The sequence below is a fragment of the Brienomyrus brachyistius genome, unplaced genomic scaffold (assembly GCF_023856365.1).
Source record: "Brienomyrus brachyistius isolate T26 unplaced genomic scaffold, BBRACH_0.4 scaffold69, whole genome shotgun sequence".
NCBI lineage: Eukaryota > Metazoa > Chordata > Actinopteri > Osteoglossiformes > Mormyridae > Brienomyrus > Brienomyrus brachyistius.
The window spans coordinates 1020257-1047806 of record NW_026042344.1 but is presented as its reverse complement, the minus strand read 5'-3'; the positions used below and the strand labels follow the sequence as shown (position 1 = coordinate 1047806).

General features: G+C 42.2%; 1 protein-coding gene and 1 long non-coding RNA gene across 4 annotated transcripts in view; one reads left to right on the top strand and one right to left on the bottom strand.

Moving 5' to 3' along the window:
- The window catches only part of LOC125725672 (uncharacterized), a 140772-nt gene extending 120400 nt beyond the window's left edge, over positions 1–20372 (bottom strand). For both annotated transcript variants that reach the window (XR_007387523.1, XM_049002547.1), the window contains exon 1: positions 19790–20372. Coding sequence is in view for 1 of the 2 variants with exons in the window: in XM_049002547.1 (XP_048858504.1) it covers positions 19790–20225 (436 nt within the window). In the remaining variant the exon portion in view is untranslated. The remainder of the gene's footprint in view (positions 1–19789) is intronic.
- Positions 1–27550, top strand: part of LOC125725680 (uncharacterized) — a 206011-nt gene that overhangs the window by 153510 nt on the left and 24951 nt on the right. The gene's annotated exons all lie outside the window — the stretch shown is intronic.

The following is a 27550-nucleotide window of genomic DNA, read 5'->3' as shown; positions in this document are numbered from 1 at the left end:
AATTGCTGGCCAATGCATTTAAATAGTCTGAAAGTAGGAAATACTACTACAATAGCATGAGAAGCTAATGGACAGAATAGGCTGATCATTTAGACAGAAGAAAGGCTGAAAGTATTCAATGGCATTTTATAAATGGAGCAAGGGCTCCACCTGCTAGATAATTTATTACAAAATTGCAATTGCTGCAGTTTACACAGCCTAAAGTATAATTGAAGGCTGATAAATTTGTAAAAGTCAGATGGCAGGACAGTAAAAGGAAATTGAAAATATGGACTCAGATGAAGGAGTGGGTGATTAATCTTTGAATGTTTGATGGAAAATAAGGATATTTCAGCTGAATTAACTAAGGTGGGTCTTAGACATATATGAACAGTGGCTGTAGCGCCCCCGTTTGACTGATCGGCACCAAAGTTGGTTGGTCTCTCTGGGAGGCCGTGCTACATTAGTGGGTAAAATTTGGTGAGAATCGGATGAAGCATGCCTGAGATTTAGCTGTTTGATTGAAATAGGAATTGAAATGGTTTGGCCAGCAGGTGGAGCCTGCGCTCCATGGATAAATTCTATTCAATATTTTTAGGCCTTCTCAGCCAAGTTTGCTCTTAGACACATATGAACAGTCGCCATAGCGCCCCCGTTTGACCGATCGACATCAAAGTTGGAGGGTCTGTCTGTGGGCCAGTGCTACATTAGTGGGTGAAATTTTGTGAGGATTGGATGAAGCAAGCCTGAGATTTAGCTGTTTGACCTAAGGTGGATCTTAGGAGTATACAGATAGTGGCCATAGCACCCCCGTTTGACCGATCGGCATCAAAGTTTGAGGGTATGTCTGTAGACCAGGGCTACATAAGTGGATCAAATTTTGTGAGGATTGGATGAAGCAAGCCTGAGATTTAGCTGTTTGACCTAAGGTGGATCTTAGGAGTATACAGATAGTGGCCATAGCACCCCCGTTTGACCGATCGGCATCAAAGTTTGAGGGTATGTCTGTAGACCAGTGCTACATAAGTGGATCAAATTTCGTGAGGATTGGATGAAGCATGCCTGAGATTTAGCTGTTTGATTGAAATCGGCTTATAAATGATGCAGGTTGGGTGTGGCTGGTGGCCATATTATACAGAAAGGTCAGGTATTTTTTAATAATCATCCCTGACGGCAGTGTCTTGATTGACTTGACACCAGAATCACTTACATGGGGTGTAGATTGTTAAAGTTATAGGAATATTTCATTTAATCCGTTTTTAAATATCACAAGGGAATGCAGATGACTGTTATTATTCAATACATATATCTTGATTTGGCATGACTCACAGAACTTGCAATACAAAGGATTTTTACCAGTAATGTGAGACTTGAACAGAAATGAGATAAATGTCACTTTCACTGGTTTTGCAGGTTTAGAGACACATATTGCATTGCTGTAGCGCCCCCGTTTGACCAATCGGCACCAAATTTGGAGGGCCCTTACCCACTACCGTCCTTGATGACATATTCAAGTTTGGTAGTGATTGGCTGAGGCAGGCCTGAGATACAGCTGTCTGATTGAAGTGGGCGTGGCACCTGTATGGTCTGGATGTGGCTGGTCGCCGTACCTTATAGAAAGTTTAGGATTTTTTGAATAATTGTATACCAGGACTGTCTCCTGATTTGAATAATACTAGATATACATAGGTTGGTTGAAAATCCAAGGAGGTTAACGAAATGTCATGTTTTTAGACTCCTATAAAATACGCAAAAGCGGAAAGAGATAGGATGAAGTTCTACATGGATTTGAATTTGGCATGGGCCAGTGCATTAGATAAGTAACAAATCTCAATTTTATCATTAACAGTTCAATAGAAATAAGCAGAAATGCAAATCCTGTCGCTGTAGCGCCCCCATGTGGACAATTGGGGTGGCCTTCGCAGGGGTTGCTAGGGGTTAGGAGACAAATGTACAAGCCTATTTTTGTTCAGATCAGCTGTTGTTAAGCCTGTCAAAGGCCTGTCAGAATGCTGCTTGATTTTGATTGGCTGATGGTGGCTAGGGTTTTATGACAAATGACTGCCCTGATAGATTCCTGACCTCAGGCTTCAGAGTAGTACATGTATGCCAAATTTCATTTGGATCGGTCAAGGAAGTCAGGAGATATTGGCAGTTTTTAGTTGTAGCGCCCCCTATTGACGAAATGCGGCCCGCCTTCAATAGTGTCCCCAGAATTTGGTACAGAGATAGGATTTCAAATTTGGTGAAGGTAGGCTAAGGTATGGCCAAGTTATAACAGTCAGACCAATACTGGCTAAATTTACGTAGACTTTGGGCGTGGCTAGTGGCCGTATGGTAGACCAATATCAGGGTTATTTGAATTATTATTCATCAGCTCAGAGACCTGATCGGGTTTATACCTCATTTGTCTGATTCCGTCAGACGGTGTAGGAATTACAAGCAAAAGTAGGTTTTGCAAATTATGCAAATTAGCAAAAAATCTAAGTAGGCGGAGCTTCATATTCCAAATGGCAAGTTGGTAGGGCAAGGATGTCTCTATCAGTAGAAATATGAATTTCAATTATAGGACTAACAGGACAGGAGATATCAATCAAAACGCGTTAGGGGGCGCCACGGCGCCCCCATCTGGCCGACATGGTTGGGTCGGATTATCTGAGTAGCGGGGAGGAATTGACATCATCCTACCAAGTTTCATAATTCTAGCACTTACGGTTTAGGCTGTACATTCAGTTTTAGGGCAGAAAAATAATAATAATAATCCTAAGAAAAACAATAAGGTTCCATTGCACTTCGTGCTTTGGAACCTTAATAATAATAATAATCCTAAGAAAAACAATAAGGTTCCATAGCACTTCGTGCTTTGGAACCTTAATAATAAATATAACTGCAAGCAGTGATAAATGGTTCCAAAGCTAATGGAAAGAATAGGTGGGTAGACATGGAGTACACAGCATAAAATGAAAAGTTCAATAATAATGGGACATGAAATAGAGACTGTAATTGCTGGCCAATGCATTTAAATAGTCAGAAAGTAGGAAATACTACTACAATAGCATGAGAAGCTAATGGACAGAATAGGCTGATCATTTAGACAGAAGAAAGGCTGAAAGTATTCAATGGCATTTTATAAATGGAGCAAGGGCTCCACCTGCTAGATAATTTATTACAAAATTGCAATTGCTGCAGTTTACACAGCCTAAAGTATAATTGAAGGCTGATAAATTCGTAAAAGTCAGATGGCAGGACAGTAAAAGGAAATTGAAAATATGGACTCAGATGAAGGAGTGGGTGATTAATCTTTGAATGTTTGATGGAAAATAAGGATATTTCAGCTGAATTAACTAAGGTGGGTCTTAGACATATATGAACAGTGGCTGTAGCGCCCCCGTTTGACTGATCGGCACCAAAGTTGGTTGGTCTCTCTGGGAGGCCGTGCTACATTAGTGGGTAAAATTTGGTGAGAATCGGATGAAGCATGCCTGAGATTTAGCTGTTTGATTGAAATAGGAATTGAAATGGTTTGGCCAGCAGGTGGAGCCTGCGCTCCATGGATAAATTCTATTCAATATTTTTAGGCCTTCTCAGCCAAGTTTGCTCTTAGACACATATGAACAGTCGCCATAGCGCCCCCGTTTGACCGATCGACATCAAAGTTGGAGGGTCTGTCTGTGGGCCAGTGCTACATTAGTGGGTGAAATTTTGTGAGGATTGGATGAAGCAAGCCTGAGATTTAGCTGTTTGACCTAAGGTGGATCTTAGGAGTATACAGATAGTGGCCATAGCACCCCCGTTTGACCGATCGGCATCAAGGTTTGAGGGTATGTCTGTAGACCAGTGCTACATAAGTGGATCAAATTTCGTGAGGATTGGATGAAGCACGCCTGAGATTTAGCTGTTTGATTGAAATGGGCTTATAAATGATGCAGGTTGGGTGTGGCTGGTGGCCATATTATACAGAAAGGTCAGGTATTTTTTAATAATCATCCCTGACGGCAGTGTCTTGATTGACTTGACACCAGAATCACTTACATGGGGTGTAGATTGTTAAAGTTATAGGAATATTTCATTTAATCCGTTTTTAAATATCACAAGGGAATGCAGATGACTGTTATTGTGCAATACATATATCTTGATTTGGCATGACTCACAGAACTTGCAGTACAAAGGATTTTTACCAGTAATATGAGACTTGAACAGAAATGAGATAAATGTCACTTTCATTGGTTTTGCAGGTTTAGAGACACATATTGCATTGCTGTAGCGCCCCCGTTTGACCAATCGGCACCAAATTTGGAGGGCCCTTACCCACTACCGTCCTTGATGACATATTCAAGTTTGGTAGTGATTGGCTGAGGCAGGCCTGAGATACAGCTGTCTGATTGAAGTGGGCGTGGCACCTGTATGGTCTGGATGTGGCTGGTCGCCGTACCTTATAGAAAGTTTAGGATTTTTTGAATAATTATATACCAGGACTGTCTCCTGATTTGAATGATATCAGATTTACATAGGTTGGTTGAAAATCCAAGGAGGTTAACGAAATGTCATGTTTTTAGACTCCTATAAAATACGCAAAAGCGGAAAGAGATAGGATGAAGTTCTACATGGCTTTGAATTTGGCATGGGCCAGTGCATTAGATAAGTAACAAATCTCAATTTTATCATTAACAGTTCAATAGAAATAAGCAGAAATGCAAATCCTGTCGCTGTAGCGCCCCCATGTGGACAATTGGTGTGGCCTTCGCAGGGATTGCTAGTGGTTAGGAGACAAATGTACAAGCCTATTTTTGTTCAGATCAGCTGTTGTTAAGCCTGTCAAAGGCCTGTCAGAATGCTGCTTGATTTTGATTGGCTGATGGTGGCTAGGGTTTTATGACTAATGACTGCCCTGATAGATTCCTGACCTCAGGCTTCAGAGTAGTACATGTATGCCAAATTTCATTTGGATCGGTCAAGGAAGTCAGGAGATATTGGCAGTTTTTAGTTGTAGCGCCCCCTATTGACGAAATGCGGCCCACCTTCAACAGTGTCCCCAGAATGGGGTACGGAGATAGGATTTCAAATTTGGTGAAGGTAGGCTAAGGTATGGCCAAGTTATAACAGTCAGACCAATACTGGCTAAATTTACGTAGACTTTGGGCGTGGCTAGTGGCCGTATGATAGACCAATATCAGGGTTATTTGAATTATTATTCATCAGCTCACAGACCTGATCGGTTTGATACCTCATTTGTCTGATTCCGTCAGACGGTGTAGGAATTACAAGCAAAAGTAGGTTTTGCAAATTATGCAAATTAGCAAAAAATCTAAGTAGGCGGAGCTTCATAGTCCAAATGGCAAGTTGGTAGGGCAAGGATGTCTCTATCAGTAGAAATATGAATTTCAATTATAGGACTAACAGGACAGGAGATATCAATCAAAACGCGTTAGAGGGCGCCACGGCGCCCCCATCTGGCCGACATGGTTGGGTCGGATTATCTGAGTAGCGGGGAGGAATTGACATCATCCTACCAAGTTTCATAATTCTAGCACTTACGGTTTAGGCTGTACATTCAGTTTTAGGGCAGAAAAATAATAATAAATATAACTGCAAGCAGTGATAAATGGTTCCAAAGCTAATGGAAAGAATAGGTGGGTAGACATGGAGTACACAGCATAAAATGAAAAGTTCAATAATAATGGGACATGAAATAGAGACTGTAATTGCTGGCCAATGCATTTAAATAGTCAGAAAGTAGGAAATACTACTACAATAGCATGAGAAGCTAATGGACAGAATAGGCTGATCATTTAGACAGAAGAAAGGCTGAAAGTATTCAATGGCATTTTATAAATGGAGCAAGGGCTCCACCTGCTAGATAATTTATTACAAAATTGCAATTGCTGCAGTTTACACAGCCTAAAGTATAATTGAAGGCTGATAAATTCGTAAAAGTCAGATGGCAGGACAGTAAAAGGAAATTGAAAATATGGACTCAGATGAAGGAGTGGGTGATTAATCTTTGAATGTTTGATGGAAAATAAGGATATTTCAGCTGAATTAACTAAGGTGGGTCTTAGACATATATGAACAGTGGCTGTAGCGCCCCCGTTTGACTGATCGGCACCAAAGTTGGTTGGTCTCTCTGGGAGGCCGTGCTACATTAGTGGGTAAAATTTGGTGAGAATCGGATGAAGCATGCCTGAGATTTAGCTGTTTGATTGAAATAGGAATTGAAATGGTTTGGCCAGCAGGTGGAGCCTGCGCTCCATGGATAAATTCTATTCAATATTTTTAGGCCTTCTCAGCCAAGTTTGCTCTTAGACACATATGAACAGTCGCCATAGCGCCCCCGTTTGACCGATCGACATCAAAGTTGGAGGGTCTGTCTGTGGGCCAGTGCTACATTAGTGGGTGAAATTTTGTGAGGATTGGATGAAGCAAGCCTGAGATTTAGCTGTTTGACCTAAGGTGGATCTTAGGAGTATACAGATAGTGGCCATAGCACCCCCGTTTGACCGATCGGCATCAAGGTTTGAGGGTATGTCTGTAGACCAGTGCTACATAAGTGGATCAAATTTCGTGAGGATTGGATGAAGCACGCCTGAGATTTAGCTGTTTGATTGAAATGGGCTTATAAATGATGCAGGTTGGGTGTGGCTGGTGGCCATATTATACAGAAAGGTCAGGTATTTTTTAATAATCATCCCTGACGGCAGTGTCTTGATTGACTTGACACCAGAATCACTTACATGGGGTGTAGATTGTTAAAGTTATAGGAATATTTCATTTAATCCGTTTTTAAATATCACAAGGGAATGCAGATGACTGTTATTGTGCAATACATATATCTTGATTTGGCATGACTCACAGAACTTGCAGTACAAAGGATTTTTACCAGTAATATGAGACTTGAACAGAAATGAGATAAATGTCACTTTCATTGGTTTTGCAGGTTTAGAGACACATATTGCATTGCTGTAGCGCCCCCGTTTGACCAATCGGCACCAAATTTGGAGGGCCCTTACCCACTACCGTCCTTGATGACATATTCAAGTTTGGTAGTGATTGGCTGAGGCAGGCCTGAGATACAGCTGTCTGATTGAAGTGGGCGTGGCACCTGTATGGTCTGGATGTGGCTGGTCGCCGTACCTTATAGAAAGTTTAGGATTTTTTGAATAATTATATACCAGGACTGTCTCCTGATTTGAATGATATCAGATTTACATAGGTTGGTTGAAAATCCAAGGAGGTTAACGAAATGTCATGTTTTTAGACTCCTATAAAATACGCAAAAGCGGAAAGAGATAGGATGAAGTTCTACATGGCTTTGAATTTGGCATGGGCCAGTGCATTAGATAAGTAACAAATCTCAATTTTATCATTAACAGTTCAATAGAAATAAGCAGAAATGCAAATCCTGTCGCTGTAGCGCCCCCATGTGGACAATTGGTGTGGCCTTCGCAGGGATTGCTAGTGGTTAGGAGACAAATGTACAAGCCTATTTTTGTTCAGATCAGCTGTTGTTAAGCCTGTCAAAGGCCTGTCAGAATGCTGCTTGATTTTGATTGGCTGATGGTGGCTAGGGTTTTATGACTAATGACTGCCCTGATAGATTCCTGACCTCAGGCTTCAGAGTAGTACATGTATGCCAAATTTCATTTGGATCGGTCAAGGAAGTCAGGAGATATTGGCAGTTTTTAGTTGTAGCGCCCCCTATTGACGAAATGCGGCCCACCTTCAACAGTGTCCCCAGAATGGGGTACGGAGATAGGATTTCAAATTTGGTGAAGGTAGGCTAAGGTATGGCCAAGTTATAACAGTCAGACCAATACTGGCTAAATTTACGTAGACTTTGGGCGTGGCTAGTGGCCGTATGATAGACCAATATCAGGGTTATTTGAATTATTATTCATCAGCTCACAGACCTGATCGGTTTGATACCTCATTTGTCTGATTCCGTCAGACGGTGTAGGAATTACAAGCAAAAGTAGGTTTTGCAAATTATGCAAATTAGCAAAAAATCTAAGTAGGCGGAGCTTCATAGTCCAAATGGCAAGTTGGTAGGGCAAGGATGTCTCTATCAGTAGAAATATGAATTTCAATTATAGGACTAACAGGACAGGAGATATCAATCAAAACGCGTTAGAGGGCGCCACGGCGCCCCCATCTGGCCGACATGGTTGGGTCGGATTATCTGAGTAGCGGGGAGGAATTGACATCATCCTACCAAGTTTCATAATTCTAGCACTTACGGTTTAGGCTGTACATTCAGTTTTAGGGCAGAAAAATAATAATAATAATAATAAATATAACTGCAAGCAGTGATAAGCGGTTCCAAAGCTAATGGAAAGAATAAGTGGGTAGAAATGGAGTACATGGAATAAAATGAAAAGTTCAATAATAATAGTACATAAAATAGAGACCGTAACTGCTGGGCAATGCATTTAAATAGTCAGAAAGTAGGAAATACTACTACGATAGCATGAGAAGCTAATGGACAGAATAAGTGGGTAGACATGGAGTACACAGCATAAAATGAAAAGATCAATGGCATAAAATGAAAAGTTCAATAATAGGACATGAAATAGACTGTAATTGCTGGCCAATGCATTTAAATAGTCAGAAAGTAGGAAACAGTACTACAATAGCATGAGATCTGACATGTTGATGTTACAGTAGAAACGTTTAGTTAGGATAAGAAAAAGGGTGGATGAGAAACAGGAGGAAAATGTAATTGCACCTGCTTAGGAGAAATATCACCAATGTAGATCTGTCTGGTGAAGTGCCTGAGCTTGACTGAATATATGGTTTGGGATGATGGCATATGAACAGTGGCTGTAGCGCCCCTGTTTGACTGATCGGCACCAAAGTTGGTGGGTCTCTCTGGGAGGCCGTGCTACATTAGTGGGTAAAATTTGGTGAGAATCGGATGAAGCATGCCTGAGATTTAGCTGTTTGATTGAAATAGGAATTGAAATGGTTTGGCCAGCAGGTGGAGCCTGCGCTCCATGGATAAATTCTATTCAATATTTTTAGGCCTTCTCAGCCAAGTTTGCTCTTAGACACATATGAACAGTCGCCATAGCGCCCCCGTTTGACTGATCGACATCAAAGTTGGAGGGTCTGTCTGTGGGCCAGTGCTACATTAGTGGGTGAAATTTTGTGAGGATTGGATGAAGCAAGCCTGAGATTTAGCTGTTTGACCTAAGGTGGATCTTAGGAGTATACAGATAGTGGCCATAGCAGCCCCGTTTGACCGATCGGCATCAAAGTTTGAGGGTATGTCTGTAGACCAGTGCTACATAAGTGGATCAAATTTCGTGAGGATTGGATGAAGCACGCCTGAGATTTAGCTGTTTGATTGAAATCGGCTTATAAATGATGCAGGTTGGGTGTGGCTGGTGGCCATATTATACAGAAAGGTCAGGTATTTTTTAATAATCATCCCTGACGGTAGTGTCTTGATTGACTTGACACCAGAATCACTTACATGGGGTGTAGATTGTTAAAGTTATAGGAATATTTCATTTAATCCGTTTTTAAATATCACAAGGGAATGCAGATGACTGTTATTATGCAATACATATATCTTGATTTGGCATGACTCACAGAACTTGCAGTACAAAGGATTTTTACCAGTAATATGAGACTTGAACAGAAATGAGATAAATGTCACTTTCACTGGTTTTGCAGGTTTAGAGACACATATTGCATTGCTGTAGCGCCCCCGTTTGACCAATCGGCACCAAATTTGGAGGGCCCTTACCCACTACCGTCCTTGATGACATATTCAAGTTTGGTAGTGATTGGCTGAGGCAGGCCTGAGATACAGCTGTCTGATTGAAGTGGGCGTGGCACCGGTATGGTCTGGATGTGGCTGGTCGCCGTACCTTATAGAAAGTTTAGGATTTTTTGAATAATTGTATACCAGGACTGTCTCCTGATTTGAATGATACCAGATTTACATAGGTTGGTTGAAAATCCAAGGAGGTTAACGAAATGTCATGTTTTCAGACTCCTATAAAATACGCAAAAGCAGAAAGAGATAGGATGAAGTTCTACATGGCTTTGAATTTGGCATGGGCCAGTGCATTAGATAAGTAACAAATCTCAATTTTATCAATAACAGTTCAATAGAAATAAGCAGAAATGCAAATCCTGTCGCTGTAGCGCCCCCATGTGGACAATTGGTGTGGCCTTCGCAGGGATTGCTAGGGGTTAGGAGACAAATGTACAAGCCTATTTTTGTTCAGATCAGCTGTTGTTAAGCCTGTCAAAGGCCTGTCAGAATGCTGCTTGATTTTGATTGGCTGATGGTGGCTAGGGTTTTATGACTAATGACTGCCCTGATAGATTCCTGACCTCAGGCTTCAGAGTAGTACATGTATGCCATATTTCATTTGGATCGGTCAAGGAATTCAGGAGATATTGGCAGTTTTTAGTTGTAGCGCCCCCTATTGACGAAATGCGGCCCGCCTTCAACCGTGTCCCCAGAATGGGGTACGGAGATAGGATTTCAAATTTGGTGAAGGTAGGCTAAGGTATGGCCAAGTTATAACAGTCAGACCAATACTGGCTAAATTTACGTAGACTTTGGGTGTGGCTAGTGGCCGTATGATAGACCAATATCAGGGTTATTTGAATTATTATTCATCAGCTCAGAGACCTGATCGGTTTGATACCTCATTTGTCTGATTCCGTCAGACGGTGTAGGAATTACAAGCAAAAGTAGGTTTTGCAAATTATGCAAATTAGCAAAAAATCTAAGTAGGCGGAGCTTCATAGTCCAAATGGCAAGTTGGTAGGGCAAGGATGTCTCTATCAGTAGAAATATGAATTTCAATTATAGGACAAACAGGACAGGAGATATCAATCAAAACGCGTTAGAGGGCGCCACGGCGCCCCCATCTGGCCGACATGGTTGGGTCGGATTATCTGAGTAGCGGGGAGGAATTGACATCATCCTACCAAGTTTCATAATTCTAGCACTTACGGTTTAGGCTGTACATTCAGTTTTAGGGCAGAAAAATAATAATAAATATAACTGCAAGCAGTGATAAGCGGTTCCAAAGCTAATGGAAAGAATAAGTGGGTAGAAATGGAGTACATGGAATAAAATGAAAAGTTCAATAATAATAGGACATAAAATAGAGACCGTAACTGCTGGGCAATGCATTTAAATAGTCAGAAAGTAGGAAATACTACTACGATAGCATGAGAAGCTAATGGACAGAATAAGTGGGTAGACATGGAGTACACAGCATAAAATGAAAAGTTCAATGGCATAAAATGAAAAGTTCAATAATAATAGGACATGAAATAGAGACTGTAATTGCTGGCCAATGCATTTAAATAGTCAGAAAGTAGGAAACAGTACTACAATAGCATGAGATCTGACATGTTGATGTTACAGTAGAAACGTTTAGTTAGGATAAGAAAAAGGGTGGATGAGAAACAGGAGGGAAATGTAATTGCACCTGCTTAGGAGAAATATCACCAATGTAGATCTGTCTGGTGAAGTGCCTGAGCTTGACTGAATATATGGTTTGGGATGATGGCATATGAACAGTGGCTGTAGCGCCCCTGTTTGACTGATCGGCACCAAAGTTGGTGGGTCTCTCTGGGAGGCCGTGCTACATTAGTGGGTAAAATTTGGTGAGAATCGGATGAAGAATGCCTGAGATTTAGCTGTTTGATTGAAATAGGAATTGAAATGGTTTGGCCAGCAGGTGGAGCCTGCGCTCCATGGATAAATTCTATTCAATATTTTTAGGCCTTCTCAGCCAAGTTTGCTCTTAGACACATATGAACAGTCGCCATAGCGCCCCCGTTTGACCGATCGACATCAAAGTTGGAGGGTCTGTCTGTGGGCCAGTGCTACATTAGTGGGTGAAATTTTGTGAGGATTGGATGAAGCAAGCCTGAGATTTAGCTGTTTGACCTAAGGTGGATCTTAGGAGTATACAGATAGTGGCCATAGCACCCCCGTTTGACCGATCGGCATCAAAGTTTGAGGGTATGTCTGTAGACCAGTGCTACATAAGTGGATCAAATTTCGTGAGGATTGGATGAAGCATGCCTGAGATTTAGCTGTTTGATTGAAATCGGCTTATAAATGATGCAGGTTGGGTGTGGCTGGTGGCCATATTATACAGAAAGGTCAGGTATTTTTTAATAATCATCCCTGACGGCAGTGTCTTGATTGACTTGACACCAGAATCACTTACATGGGGTGTAGATTGTTAAAGTTATAGGAATATTTCATTTAATCCGTTTTTAAATTTCACAAGGGAATGCAGATGACTGTTATTATGCAATACATATATCTTGATTTGGCATGACTCACAGAACTTGCAGTACAAAGGATTTTTACCAGTAATATGAGACTTGAACAGAAATGAGATAAATGTCACTTTCACTGGTTTTGCAGGTTTAGAGACACATATTGCATTGCTGTAGCGCCCCCGTTTGACCAATCGGCACCAAATTTGGAGGGCCCTTACCCACTACCGTCCTTGATGACATATTCATGTTTGGTAGTGATTGGCTGAGGCAGGCCTGAGATACAGCTGTCTGATTGAAGTGGGCGTGGCACCTGTATGGTCTGGATGTGGCTGGTCGCCGTACCTTATAGAAAGTTTAGGATTTTTTTAATAATTGTATACCAGGACTGTCTCCTGATTTGAATAATACTAGATATACATAGGTTGGATGAAAATCCAAGGAGGTTAACAAAATGTCATGTTTTTAGACTCCTATAAAATACGCAAAAGCGGAAAGAGATAGGATGAAGTTCTACATGGATTTGAATTTGGCATGGGCCAGTGCATTAGATAAGTAACAAATCTCAATTTTATCATTAACAGTTCAATAGAAATAAGCAGAAATGCAAATCCTGTCGCTGTAGCGCCCCCATGTGGACAATTGGGGTGGCCTTCGCAGGGGTTGCTAGGGGTTAGGAGACAAATGTACAAGCCTATTTTTGTTCAGATCAGCTGTTGTTAAGCCTGTCAAAGGCCTGTCAGAATGCTGCTTGATTTTGATTGGCTGATGGTGGCTAGGGTTTTATGATTAATGACTGCCCTGATAGATACCTGACCTCAGGCTTCAGAGTAGTACATGTATGCCAAATTTCATTTGGATCGGTAAAGGCAGTCAGGAGATATTGGCAGTTTTTAGTTGTAGCGCCCCCTATTGACGAAATGCGGCCCGCCTTCAACAGTGTCCCCAGAATGGGGTACGGGGATAGGATTTAAAATTTGTTGAAGGTAGGCTAGGGTATGGCCAAGTTATAACAGTCAGACCAATACTAGCTAAATTTAGGTAGTCTTTGGGCGTGGCTAGTGGCTGTATCATACACAAATGTCAGGGTTATTTGAATGATTATGGATCAGCTCACAGACCTGATCAGTTTGATACCTCATTTGTCTGATTCCGTCAGACGGTGTAGGAATTACAAGCAAAAGTAGGTTTTGCAAATTATGCAAATTAGCAAAAAATCTAAGTAGGCGGAGCTTAATAGTCCAAATGGCAAGTTGGTAGGGCAAGGATGTCTCTATCAGTAGAAATATGAATTTCAATTATAGGACTAACAGGACAGGAGATATCAATCAAAACACGTTAGGGGGCGCCACGGCGCCCCCATCTGGCCGACATGGTTGGGTCGGATTATCTGAGTAGCGGGGAGGAATTGACATCATCCTACCAAGTTTCATAATTCTAGCACTTACAGTTTGGGCTGCCCATTCAGTTTTAGGGCAGAAAAATAATAATAATAATAATAAATATAACTGCAAGCAGTGATAAGCGGTTCCAAAGCTAATGGAAAGAATAAGTGGGTAGAAATGGAGTACATGGAATAAAATGAAAAGTTCAATAATAATAGGACATAAAATAGAGACCGTAACTGCTGGGCAATGCATTTAAATAGTCAGAAAGTAGGAAATACTACTACGATAGCATGAGAAGCTAATGGACAGAATAAGTGGGTAGACATGGAGTACACAGCATAAAATGAAAAGTTCAATGGCATAAAATGAAAAGTTCAATAATAATAGGACATGAAATAGAGACTGTAATTGCTGGCCAATGCATTTAAATAGTCAGAAAGTAGGAAACAGTACTACAATAGCATGAGATCTGACATGTTGATGTTACAGTAGAAACGTTTAGTTAGGATAAGAAAAAGGGTGGATGAGAAACAGGAGGGAAATGTAATTGCACCTGCTTAGGAGAAATATCACCAATGTAGATCTGTCTGGTGAAGTGCCTGAGCTTGACTGAATATATGGTTTGGGATGATGGCATATGAACAGTGGCTGTAGCGCCCCTGTTTGACTGATCGGCACCAAAGTTGGTGGGTCTCTCTGGGATGCCGTGCTAGATTAGTGGGTAAAATTTGGTGAGAATCGGATGAAGAATGCCTGAGATTTAGCTGTTTGATTGAAATAGGAATTGAAATGGTTTGGCCAGCAGGTGGAGCCTGCGCTCCATGGATAAATTCTATTCAATATTTTTAGGCCTTCTCAGCCAAGTTTGCTTTAGACACATATGAACAGTCGCCATAGCGCCCCCGTTTGACCGATCGACATCAAAGTTGGAGGGTCTGTCTGTGGGCCAGTGCTACATTAGTGGGTGAAATTTTGTGAGAATTGGATGAAGCAAGCCTGAGATTTAGCTGTTTGACCTAAGGTGGATCTTAGGAGTATACAGATAGTGGCCATAGCACCCCCATTTGACCGATCGGCATCAAAGTTTGAGGGTATGTCTGTAGACCAGTGCTACATAAGTGGATTAAATTTCGTGAGGATTGGATGAAGCACGCCTGAGATTTAGCTGTTTGATTGAAATCGGCTTATAAATGATGCAGGTTGGGTGTGGCTGGTGGCCATATTATACAGAAAGGTCAGGTATTTTTTAATAATCATCCCTGACGGCAGTGTCTTGATTGACTTGACACCAGAATCACTTACATGGGGTGTAGATTGTTAAAGTTATAGGAATATTTCATTTAATCAGTTTTTAAATATCACAAGGGAATGCAGATGACTGTTATTATACAATACATATATCTTGATTTGGCATGACTCACAGAACTTGCAGTACAAAGGATTTTTACCAGTAATATGAGACTTGAACAGAAATGAGATAAATGTCACTTTCACTGGTTTTGCAGGTTTAGAGACACATATTGCATTGCTGTAGCACCCCCGTTTGACCAATCGGCACCAAATCTGGAGGGCCCTTACCCACTACCGTCCTTGATGACATATTCAAGTTTGGTAGTGATTGGCTGAGGCAGGCCTGAGATACAGCTGTCTGATTGAAGTGGGCGTGGCACCTGTATGGTCTGGATGTGGCTGGTCGCCGTACCTTATAGAAAGTTTAGGATTTTTTGAATAATTGTATACCAGGACTGTCTCCTGATTTGAATGATATCAGATTTACATAGGTTGGTTGAAAATCCAAGGAGGTTAACGAAATGTCATGTTTTTAGACTCCTATAAAATACGCAAAAGCAGAAAGAGATAGGATGAAGTTCTACATGGCTTTGAATTTGCCATGGGCCAGTGCATTAGATAAGTAACAAATCTCAATTTTATCATTAACAGTTCAATAGAAATAAGCAGAAATGCAAATCCTGTCGCTGTAGCGCCCCCATGTAGACAATTGGTGTGGCCTTCGCAGGGATTGCTAGTGGTTAGGAGACAAATGTACAAGCCTATTTTTGTTCAGATCAGCTGTTGTTAAGCCTGTCAAAGGCCTGTCAGAATGCTGCTTGATTTTGATTGGCTGATGGTGGCTAGGGTTTTATGATTAATGACTGCCCTGATAGATACCTGACCTCAGGCTTCAGAGTAGTACATGTATGCCAAATTTCATTTGGATCGGTCAAGGAAGTCAGGAGATATTGGCAGTTTTTAGTTGTAGCGCCCCCTATTGACGAAATGCGGCCCGCCTTCAACAGTGTCCCCAGAATGGGGTACGGGGATAGGATTTAAAATTTGGTGAAGGTAGGCTAAGGTATGGCCAAGTTATAACAGTCAGACCAATACTGGCTAAATTTACGTAGACTTTGGGCGTGGCTAGTGGCCGTATGATAGACCAATATCAGGGTTATTTGAATTATTATTCATCAGCTCAGAGACCTGATCGGTTTTATACCTCATTTGTCTGATTCTGTCAGACGGTGTAGGAATTACAAGCAAAAGTAGGTTTTGCAAATTATGCAAATTAGCAAAAAATCTAAGTAGGCGGAGCTTAATAGTCCAAATGGCAAGTTGGTAGGGCAAGGATGTCTCTATCAGTAGAAATATGAATTTCAATTATAGGACTAACAGGACAGGAGATATCAATCAAAACGCGTTAGGGGGCGCCACGGCGCCCCCATCTGGCCGACATGGTTGGGTCGGATGATCTGAGTAGCGGGGAGGAATTGACATCATCCTACCAAGTTTCATAATTCTAGCACTTACGGTTTAGGCTGTACATTCAGTTTTAGGGCAGAAAAATAATAATAATAATCCTAAGAAAAACAATAAGGTTCCATTGCACTTCGTGCTTTGGAACCTTAATAATCCTAAGAAAAACAATAAGTTTCCATAGCACTTCGTGCTTTGGAACCTTAATAATCCTAAGAAAAACAATAAGGTTCCATAGCACTTCGTGCTTTGGAACCTTAATAATCCTAAGAAAAACAATAAGTTTCCATAGCACTTCGTGCTTTGGAACCTTAATAATAATAATAATAATAATAATAATAATCCTAAGAAAAACAATAAGTTTCCATAGCACTTCGTGCTTTGGAACCTTAATAATAATCCTAAGAAAAACAATAAGGTTCCATTGCACTTCGTGCTTTGGAACCTTAATAATAATAATAATCCTAAGAAAAACAATAAGTTTCCAATGCACTTCGTGCTTTGGAACCTTAATAATAATAATAATAATAATAATAATAATACATTTTATTTAAAAGCGCCTTTCAAGACACTCAAGGGCACTGTACACAACAAATGATAAAACAAACATAAAAGGAGATAATTAACATAATCCTTAAAAAACAATCCAAAATAAGAAGACAGATTCAAAAAATGGTTATATGGAATAAGCAGTTTTAAACAAGTGAGTTTTGAGTCTAGATTTAAACAGAGGAAGAGAAGTAATGTTAGTAATGTCGGGAGGAAGCGAATTCCAGAGCCGGGGAGCAGAGCAGCAGAAAGCCCTGCTCCCCATAGTGGCAAGACGGTGGGAAGGGACAGAGAGAAGAAGAGAGGAAGAGGATCTGAGGCAGCGAGATGGAATGGCGACCTGAACCAAATCAGACAAATATGGAGGGGAGAGGTGGTGTATGGCCTTAAATGTATACAGGAGGATTTTGAAATTGATGCGATATTTAACTGGTAGCCAGTGAAGCTGCTGCAGAACAGGAGTGATGCGGTGGATAGAAGGGGTCCTGGTGATAATGCGAGCAGCAGAGTTCTGGACAAGTTGGAGCTTATTGATGGATTTTTGAGTAAGACCAAATAAGAGTGAATTACAGTAATCGATACGGGAAGTGACAAGACTATGGACAAGAATGGCGGTGGCGTGTGGGGTGAGAGAAGAACGGAGACGATTAATGTTGCGCAGATGAAAATATGCAGACCGAGTGATATTATTGATATGTGAATTAAAAGATAAAGTGCTATCTAGTATGACACCAAGACTTTTCACATATGGGGACGGGGAAACCAAAGAGTCATCTATGGCAATGGGAAAACAATTAGTTTTGGATATTGTTGATTTGGAGCCTACTAGAAGAAACTCTGTTTTAGTACTATTAAGTTTAAGAAAGTTTGAAGAAAACCATGATTTAAGTTCAGCTAAACAGAGGCTAAGGGAAGGTGGAGGAAGAGTGGAATCAGGTTTAGTAGACAAATAAAGCTGGGTGTCGTCGGCATAGCAGTGAAAATGAATATTATATTTACGGAAGATATGACCAAGAGGAAGAAGGTAAATAATGAAGAGGAGGGGCCCCAGAACAGATCCCTGGGGGACACCAGTGGCAACAGGGGAAGGCTGAGAAGTGAAAGATTTAAGCTGGATAAACTGAGTGCGGTCAGACAAATATGATTTAAACCAATCTAATGGTGTATGGGAGAGACCAATGGAGATTAACCTACTAAGAAGAACAGAGTGAGAGATAGTGTCAAAGGCTGCGCTCAGATCAAGAAGAATAAGAATGGTAAGAAACCCAGAGTCAGCTGCCATAAGAAGGTCATTGGTTATTTTTATGAGTGCTGTTTCAGTGCTATGGAGAGGGCGAAAACCGGACTGAAACTGTTCATATAAATTGTTATTAGTTAAGTGCGAATGAATCTGGGTTGCAACTATTTTTCAAGAATTTTTGAAAGGAATGGTAAATTTGAGATAGGGCGGAAATTATCAAAATGCTTAGGATCAAGACCTGTTTTTTTCAATACTGGGGTGATAGCAGAAGTTTTGAAAGAAACAGGAACGGTTCCAGTGGTTAGTGAAGAATGAATGATTGCAAAAATAAGGGGAAGCAGAGAGGGTAGACAGGCTTTGACTAGAGGTGTAGGAATGGGGTCTAACTGACAGGTGGAGGATTTTGACTTACAGATAAGATCTGAAATATCAGAAACAGAGGGAAGCTGAAAAGCAGAAAAACAATGTAATGGCAACATAATTTCAGGAGAGGTACTACAAAAAACATCAGGAACCAAGTCTTGATGGATTTTGTGAATTTTGTTAATGAAAAATAACATTAGAGAGTCACAAAAGGAAGATGAATAGAGGTGAATAGGTAGAGAATCTGGTGGCTTGAAAGTAGAGTTAAGCAGTGAAAACAGTGATTTAGTAGAATCTTCATTTGAACAGACAATGTTAGTAAAATAAGTAGATTTGGTTTGATTAATGCATTCCTTATAATATGAAATATGATTATTATACATTTCTTTATGGATTGTGAGACCAGTTCTTTTATACAGACGTTCAAGCTGTCGACCCTTTGCTTTCATAAGCCTGAGTTCAGCTGTATACCAGGGTGCTGACTGAGAAAATAATACAGATTTGATTTTTATAGGAGCAACAGAATTTAAAATACTATTAAGACTACTGTTATAATGAGAAACCAGATCATCTAAAGTGAGCAAGTTATTGAAATGCAAAATACTTGAAAAAGCAACAGAAAGGGTGTCAGAATTAATTTGTTTGATGTTACGGTAAGAAATGGTGCGAGGATTCTTTAATACAGAAAGGGTCATTTTAACATTAAAAGAGAGTAACAGATGATCAGTGATTGGCAGTTCGTCAGCCTTACAGTTGAAAGGAGTTAATCCAGAGCAGCAAACTAAGTCCAAAGTATGGCCCTTAGTATGAGTGGGAAAGTTTATATATTGATTGAAACCAAAACTGTCGAGGCAGGATGAAAAGTTTATGGTGAGAGGATGATTACTGTTATCCATATGTATGTTGAAATCACCCAGGAGTATTATATTAGGAGAAATAGTAGCCAAGTGGGTCAACAGATCGGCAAAGTCACTTATGAAATCAGAATTTGGCTTTGGAGGACGGTAGATAGCAACTACAACAGTTGGAACAGGTCCCGAGAGTTGACAAACAACGGATTCAAAAGAACTAAAGATAGGTACCGACAACGACCGAACTTTCCAATTCTCACGATAGATTACCGCAAGACCTCCACCACGGCCGGACTCCCGAGGTTGACAGGTGTAAACAAACCCCGGGGGAGTGGAGTCGTTGAGCTGGGAGAAATCTTTGGGCTGCTGCCACGTTTCAGTCAAACAGAAAAAATCAAACTTACGGTCGGTGAGGAGGTCTTGAACGAGATGTCCCTTGCTCGTAAGCGAGCGGATGTTAAGCAGACCGAAGTTGACACAGGTGCTATCAGATTTGGCGAAAGTGTTAGCCGACCTGGCCAGGCTGGCTAATACACTGTGGTTAACAGCCCGGTCAGAGTTCAGTGGAGAACAACGAGAAGTGGACCAGAAAGATTGTATTGGCTTGGCGTTGTCATAATGAAAGTTCCGGCGAGAGCCCCGATGAATATACTTTCGGCGAGGGAAAAATGCGATGTCCGTGTAAGGATGAAGCACAGCCGGCGGTAGAGCAGCCAGGTGAAAGCGAAGTCGGAGGAGCGCATCAGCTGTATACTGGTAAAGGCCAAAACCAGGTCGATGGACCAACGACATGAGAGTCCAGGCAAACACGAACAGTACACAGGTCCTACCAGACAACATCACAGGGGAAGACGCCGGAAAACCAGGCAGCCAGGTAAAATGAATCCGTCAGATATTGTAGTCCGTGGGAGACCGCAGCCAAAACAAACCGGTAGGTTAAACTAGGCCCAATACTCAAACTCTTGCAAAATCCGCCAGTAGTGTCGGAAAATATAAATAGATAAAAGGTGTTTACTAAAAATATTTAAAAATAAAATTAAAAATAAGAATACCGGTGAGCAGCGGCAGCAAAAACGCGCCAGCGTTCACTCAACCGGAACCGGATTATTAATAATAATAATCCTAAGAAAAACAATAAGTTTCCAATGCACTTCGTGCTTTGGAACCTTAATAATCCTAAGAAAAACAATAAGTTTCCATAGCACTTCGTGCTTTGGAACCTTAATAATAATAATCCTAAGAAAAACAATAAGGTTCCATTGCACTTCGTGCTTTGGAACCTTAATAATCCTAAGAAAAACAATAAGGTTCCATTGCACTTCGTGCTTTGGAACCTTAATAATCCTAAGAAAAACAATAAGTTTCCATAGCACTTCGTGCTTTGGAACCTTAATAAAGGATTACAGTTAAGGGAGCAAACGTTAACCAAATACAAACGTACGGCTCTTGGACTGAACAAGCAGGGTGCTAAAACTCAAAACTACAGTTCCTACGCGGTCCGCAAGGTGGCACTCGCCGCCCACCACTCCCGACACCGACAGGACTACTTAGCAATGCTTATGATATTTCGTAATTTTGTCTGATATTCCATAATTTTGTAATCATTAAAGGGACTACTTACTATTGCTTATAATATTTCATGATTTTGTCTCGCTTTATATTTCATACTTTTAATATTCCTGAAGAGACCAAAGCGTACCTGTTTGTTCCTCCGACAGCCCTATATCCCCCTCTCGTACTAAAACACCCAAATAACCTTTGCCAAGACCCTCTCCCTTCTCTCCTCCATCTTCTGCATGGTATACAACTCTTGTTCCAGGATACAGCAGTACTCTTGCTGAGCTATGCACAAAAATTGGAAACCAGTGTGGGTTGTAAAGACAGAAGAGACATTTCCCTTTTTTCAGACTTTCTTGTGAGAGTTGCAGGGGATTTTCACTGATGGAAAGGTCATATCTGAACCCCTCATTCCCCAACAAATGTCGTCTATGATCAATATATGTATAACTGAGGCTGATGTGGTACTAAGCCTAGCTAAGCTCAAAATAAATAGATGGCATCTTGCCTACAGTTTTAAAGGAGATGAGGAATATTATTAGCCGACCTTTAACTTTATTATTCCAGAAATCCTTATCTGCTAGTGTGATACCTTCTGATTGGAAGCATGCTAATATAACACCCATTTTAAAAAAATCGGATCGAAGTAATCCAGCAAACTATAGGCCAATCAGTTTAACTGGAAAAAATAATGGAAGCTATAATCCAAGTGAAAATGGTAAGTAACATTCTGAGGGATAACCAACATGGATTCAGGTGAGGAAGGTCCTGTTTGACTAATCTGTTTGATTTCTTTGAGGAAGCTACAAGAGAAATTGATCACAAAAAGGCCTATGATGTCATCTACTTCGCTTTCCAGGAGGTCTTTGATGTTGTCCCCCACAAATGGCTCTTGCTTAAGCTCAAAGCTGCACGGATTTTAGGAACTGTAGCAGCTTGGATCGAAAACTTTGTAACAGACAGGAAGCCGTGGGTATTTATTAGAGGCACAAGGTAAGAGTTTTAATGGGCACACAGAGAGGCATACGGGACAGAATAGTCATAAAAATGCAATGACAGGACTAGTGAAACAAACTCTGACGTGGACTTAAATACACAGAACTAATGAAAACCAACTCACAACAGCTGATGACAAGGGGATTCCACACGAGGTTAACGAGGGGCCGTGGCACACACGAGGACAGGACTGGCAGGGTGTGACAATATAGGTTGCCTTATAAAAACCACTGGAATTCAAAGTGACAGATCGCCGTAGAGTCCTGTTTATAAACCTTTATTAATACTGAAATGATTAGAGGTAAGGTTTACTCACAGATAACAAGTTATGTCTGAAGCTTTATTTGGTCACACAAGCAGCTTGATGGCACAGACTCGGCGCTATTTGTCTCTGAGGAAAAGGAAACTCATTAGATTTCCTGTCAAACATTTATTCAGGTAATTACACCAGGAATGCCGAAGGCAAGCAATAGTCTGATACATAATAAAAACTAGCAGCTGTCGGAATGGTTTTATTCGTTTCTATTTATGTTGATTTATTTAGTTGTTGTATACTTTTGGATTAAAATGAATTAAACAAATTTGTCCGTCATTGATGTTGGATGTTACTACCGTTGATCTGTCCTGCCTGTAGCCTTCTTTCCCTTAATAAATCCCCAGTTTTCCCTGTATTCCACCTGCCTGCCTTGTCTTTCCCTGCCTCCTGCCCACTTACCTGCCCGTCGCTACCCGGGATACCTGACAACTGCAGTTCCGCTGTTTTGTTTGGCACCCTAAATTATGTCCTGCAATCTGTGGAAAAATCTGAAGGCTGAGGAATGTTACGTAAGACAGGTAAAATGCAAAAACTCTCTCTGGTGTAATTCACTGCATAAAACCAATGGTCTTAAGTGTGGTGTCTTCTTCATAACACTCCCTGACTTTTGTATTCGTGACCTTGAGATAGGGTGGGCTGCTTTTCTTCCTTCATTTTACTAGTGTTCCTCCCTTTCCTCCCAGCCTAGGCTGGTGGTTCAGGCAGCATCACCTCTTTTAATGGACCACAGTTACACAGAGATGAACAACATAGAATACTTTGGATTGAGGTTTTGCAGTAAGAGGGTGCTGAAGGAAAAAGGAGTTTCAAAGACATCGGTCTGCCTGTACTGCCGATTTTGACTCTGCCCATTTCAGATGTTCATGTAAAGTGTGAATTTACTAATGTGACATTCCTTAAATATAACCACTGAAACAGAACGGTTGTAAATTTGCTGTCCAGTTTGGTAGATGGACTGACGCAGAGGCGGAGCTATGGATAGGTCTGGGTGGTATTGACAGTTGGGCCCACCCAATTAGATTAATGAAACTGCATTCTTTATATATAAATTACTGTCTTCTAACTCTGTTCCTATACATCACTGTTGTTACTGTATCAAGTACGACAGAATGTGTGAGCTCCCTCTAGTGGTCTTCTAGGTATAATTTTTTTCTCACTTTTTTGCTATTCTGTCTTCTTTTCATACCTATAATGCGGCGATTAGCTTCATACTGGGCACCGACACACCTGGAAATGACGTAACATCGAACCAAATGCCAAAAGTAATCAGAAGTTAGCACGCTGCCCAGAATGCACAGATAACAAGCTACACTGCAAGTCGTCCAGCCACGACGTCACCCAGCCCCTCGTCTGCCGTCTAAAATACAGATAAATTACATGTGCTCCATATTTCTGCAGCTGACATTATTTTGAACTGGGCCATAAAGAACATATTCTCATAGCGATGGCTTTTAATCAGTCCATGCTGGATCTGGGAGAAATGATGCGGCGAGCAAAGCAGGTGGTTTGGGTGCCGACGGTGCATGAAGGTGTGCAGGCAGCGGCAGGAGAGAAGATGTTAAGGATTGTAAGGATTAGAGTGCAAAGGTTGTAGGTGATTTGAAGTTAGACAACAGAGATTCATGGCTGTGGAGCATGATAGGAGTTTTGTGTGATTCAAAAGAAAGTACAGAGGAATGTTGGCAGGAAATGGAAAGAGAAGTGCCTGAGGAGGTGTGGACTGCTCATGATACAGATGTAGGCCTAGTTAATTCAGCTAGCCCACTGGAAATTTATCTTAAGCCAGGGTGCACACCACCCTGGAAAAACCAGTACCCCTTGAAACCTGAGGCCGAGGAAGGTGTAAGGGAAACGATAGAGGGATCACTGGATGCAAGGGTGTTGGTGCCTACCATTAGCTGCTGCAACACCCCCCTCTTCCCTGTGCCAAAGGCAGGAGGTGAAAAGTGGAGGCTGGTACATGATTTGTGTGCAGTAAATGAGGTAGTGGAGGATCAGACAGCAGAAGTTCCCAATCCACACACCCTGTTGACAAATGTGCCCCCCCAATGCAAAATGGTTTACAGTTGTGGATTTGTGTTCAGCATTTTTCAGTGTGCCCCTTGCAGAACAGTCACAGTTTCTGTTTGCTTTCACCTACAGGGGTCAGCAGTATACCTACACGAGGATGCCACAGGGATTTAAGCATTCGCTGCATGTTTTTAATCAGGTGCTTAAGGCAGACTTAGACTGAATTTAAAAAGTACAGTGATACAATATGTGGAGTATCTATTGTTGTGTGCGGAAACGCTGGCAGACTGCCACCAGGACTCAGTGCAGTTGCTGAAGGTCTTGGCAAAAGGGGGCCATAAGGTGTCCAAGGCCAAGTTGCAGTACTACCAAGAGCAGGTTACGTACTTGGGGCGTGAGATCAGCCACGGGAGGAAAGCTATAGCAGAACAGCTAAAGGGAATCACTAAGGCTCCGAAACCCATGACTGTGTCACAGATGCTGACATTTTTTAGGGACGACAGGATTCAGCGTGGACTGGATTGAGGACTGTGCTGTGAAGGTGGCACCGTAGTGGGCACTGATAAAGGAGGAGGGCCACACTAATTTGAAGGCCCCCTTAATTTGAACTCAGTAGCATTTGAATCTATCAAGCAGAAGCACCAGAATGCACCTGCTCTGGGCCTCCCAGTCTACACCAAGCCATTTTATCTGTATGTCGGGAACAGGAAGGACGGCTTTGGGACAGCCCTGCTCACTCAGGACTTGTGTCCTGGCAGACAGAAGCAGCCATTGGCATACTATAGTATGAAGCTGGACAATGTGGCTCAGGGATACCCACCCTGTTTCCAGGCAGTGGTGGCTGCCTATTTAGGCTATGAAAAGGCCACTGCCATCACAATGGGTTATCCAGTGACAATTTATACTTCACATAAGGTGGTGGACCTTATTGACAAAGGCAAATTTGTGTTGATCCCAGCAAGGCAGCTAGCGTACTTTGCATTTCTCTCTTACCCGGATGTGACAATAAAGCGCTGCACTACAGTGAACCCTGCAGACAGCATTCCCCTGGAGGATGAGGGGCAGCCACATGAGTGTGTGGCAGAGTCTTTGGTTTACATTAAACTGAGACCAGACCTGGAGAGCTCTCCCACTGAAAATAGCGAGATGGTTTTGTTTGTGGATGGCTCATGTTGGAGAGATGGGGATGCCTTGAAGGCTGGGTTTGCTGTAGTTCAGCCTCAGGGTGATGATTTTCACACTCTCGTTTCAGAGCCAGTGGCACAACCCTGTTCCGCTCAATTAGTGGAGATAAAGGCTTTGACTGCAGCGTGCTGGCGAGGACAACATAAGACGGTTACAATCTACACAGACTCTGCATACGCACATGATGTATGCCATCTGTTTGGAGCAGTCTGGAAGCAAAGGGGGTTTTGCAAAATTGACGGCTCCCCCATTCAGCATTATAATCAGATTTTGGAGTTGCTACACGCAATGATGCATCCCAAGCGTTTGGCTATTGTTTAGTGTCATGCCCACCGCAAAGGTCGTGATTTTGTTATTCAAGGCAATGCGGCCTCTGATGCGGCAGCCAGGGCGGCTGCGCAGGTCAGGACTGCTCATCTTTTGCCTATGGTGACTATAGAGCTGGACCTTACTGTTTCTGATCTGGTGGCCCTGCAGGAGCGTGCGGGCCCCTATGAGGCCTCAGTGTGGCTAAAAAGGGGGGCCTCTAAGGATGCTAATGGTCTGTATAGCAACCATGAGGGGCTTTTGGCCGCACCTCTGTCTTTGGTGAACATTTTGATAACTGATGCGCATGGTCTTGACCATTGCACAAGGGGGGAGGTGTTTTTACACCGCAAGGTTTCTGGGCACCACAGCTGCAAGCAATGGTGGATACAAGGTTGTCAGAATGTGAGGTGTGCATTAAGAACAATGTACGCAAAGCAATCACAGCCCCAGTAGGGCACATTCCAGTGCCGGAGGGACTGTTCAGACACTTGGTGATGGACTATGTGGACATGGGAAAAACAGCATATGGAAAGCGATATATGCTTGTGATTGTGGACAGGTTCAGCAGATGGGTGGAGGCAATACCGTCCAAGGACATGGGGGCGATGACAGTGGTGAAATTCCTGATCAGAGAGGTGATTCCGAGGTTTGGGATACCAACTGAAATCAGCTCTGATAATGGAGCTGCATTTGTGGGGAAAGTTACTAAGTTAGTGGTTCAACAGCTGAGAATAAAACAAAGGTTGGGATGTGTGTATCACCCTCAGTCGCAGGGCATGGTGCAGAGAGTGAATGGCACACTTAAGCAGAAGCTGAATAAGATTTGCGCCACCACGAAAATGAACTGGGTAGATGCACTGCCAACAGCCTTGATGGCGTATCGGATGGAAGCGCACAGGGTGACGCATTTGTCTCCGCATGAAATGCTGACAGGGAGACCAATGCCTGGATCGACTTGGAGGGGGCCGTATAAGGGACCCAGCCTAGATCAGCTGGGGGATGAATTAAAGTTGTACATGAGGACGTTAACCAAAATACACAAAGCTATTTCCAAACAGGAAAGGGAGAAAGCACAGAAAGAAGACACAGACCAGAAGGAGCCAGTCATCTTTCCAGGAGATAAAGTCTACCTGCGAGTGTTCCGGCGAAAGTGGCACAAGCCCCGACGAGAGGGACCCTTCAAGGTGACACGAGCCACAGCAACAGCAGTACAGGTAGAAGGGAGTAACACGTGGTATCATTTGAACCACTGCACTAGAGTACTGCACGAAAGGCAGATAGTCACTGAAAACGACACAGAGGATGTAGCTGCCCTTGACTCAGATGGCCCTGATGGAGCTCCCAGAGGAGCTCCACAGCTTGGAGAGGAGCCAGTTTCAGGTTCAGAGCAGACTGAGGGTCAAGAGGGAGCGTCGCAAGCAGACCAGCCACTCCAGACAGGACACGAAGCTGTGGGTTCTGGTAGGGCTGATAGCGATGATATTGGTGATGCTAATGATATATCCGGCCCTTCAGGTCTGGGGGCACAGCAGGACCACAGGTCAGGTGAGTTCAGAACAATTGACTTCACTGACTCCGCCTTGTCCTTTGATGCTGAATAACCTCTCAGATAACAATGAGCGAAAGCGGAGAGATAGGGAGGAGATATGGGAGTGAGGAGAGTGAGCAAATTGTAGAATATACCCAGGATGAAGTAGACCTGGATGGGTTAGCAAAACGTATGCTTGGAAATTGGTGGTATAAATAGGCTAAGTATACCGCCGCTTCATTAGGGCAGGAGGGTTGTGTGTTG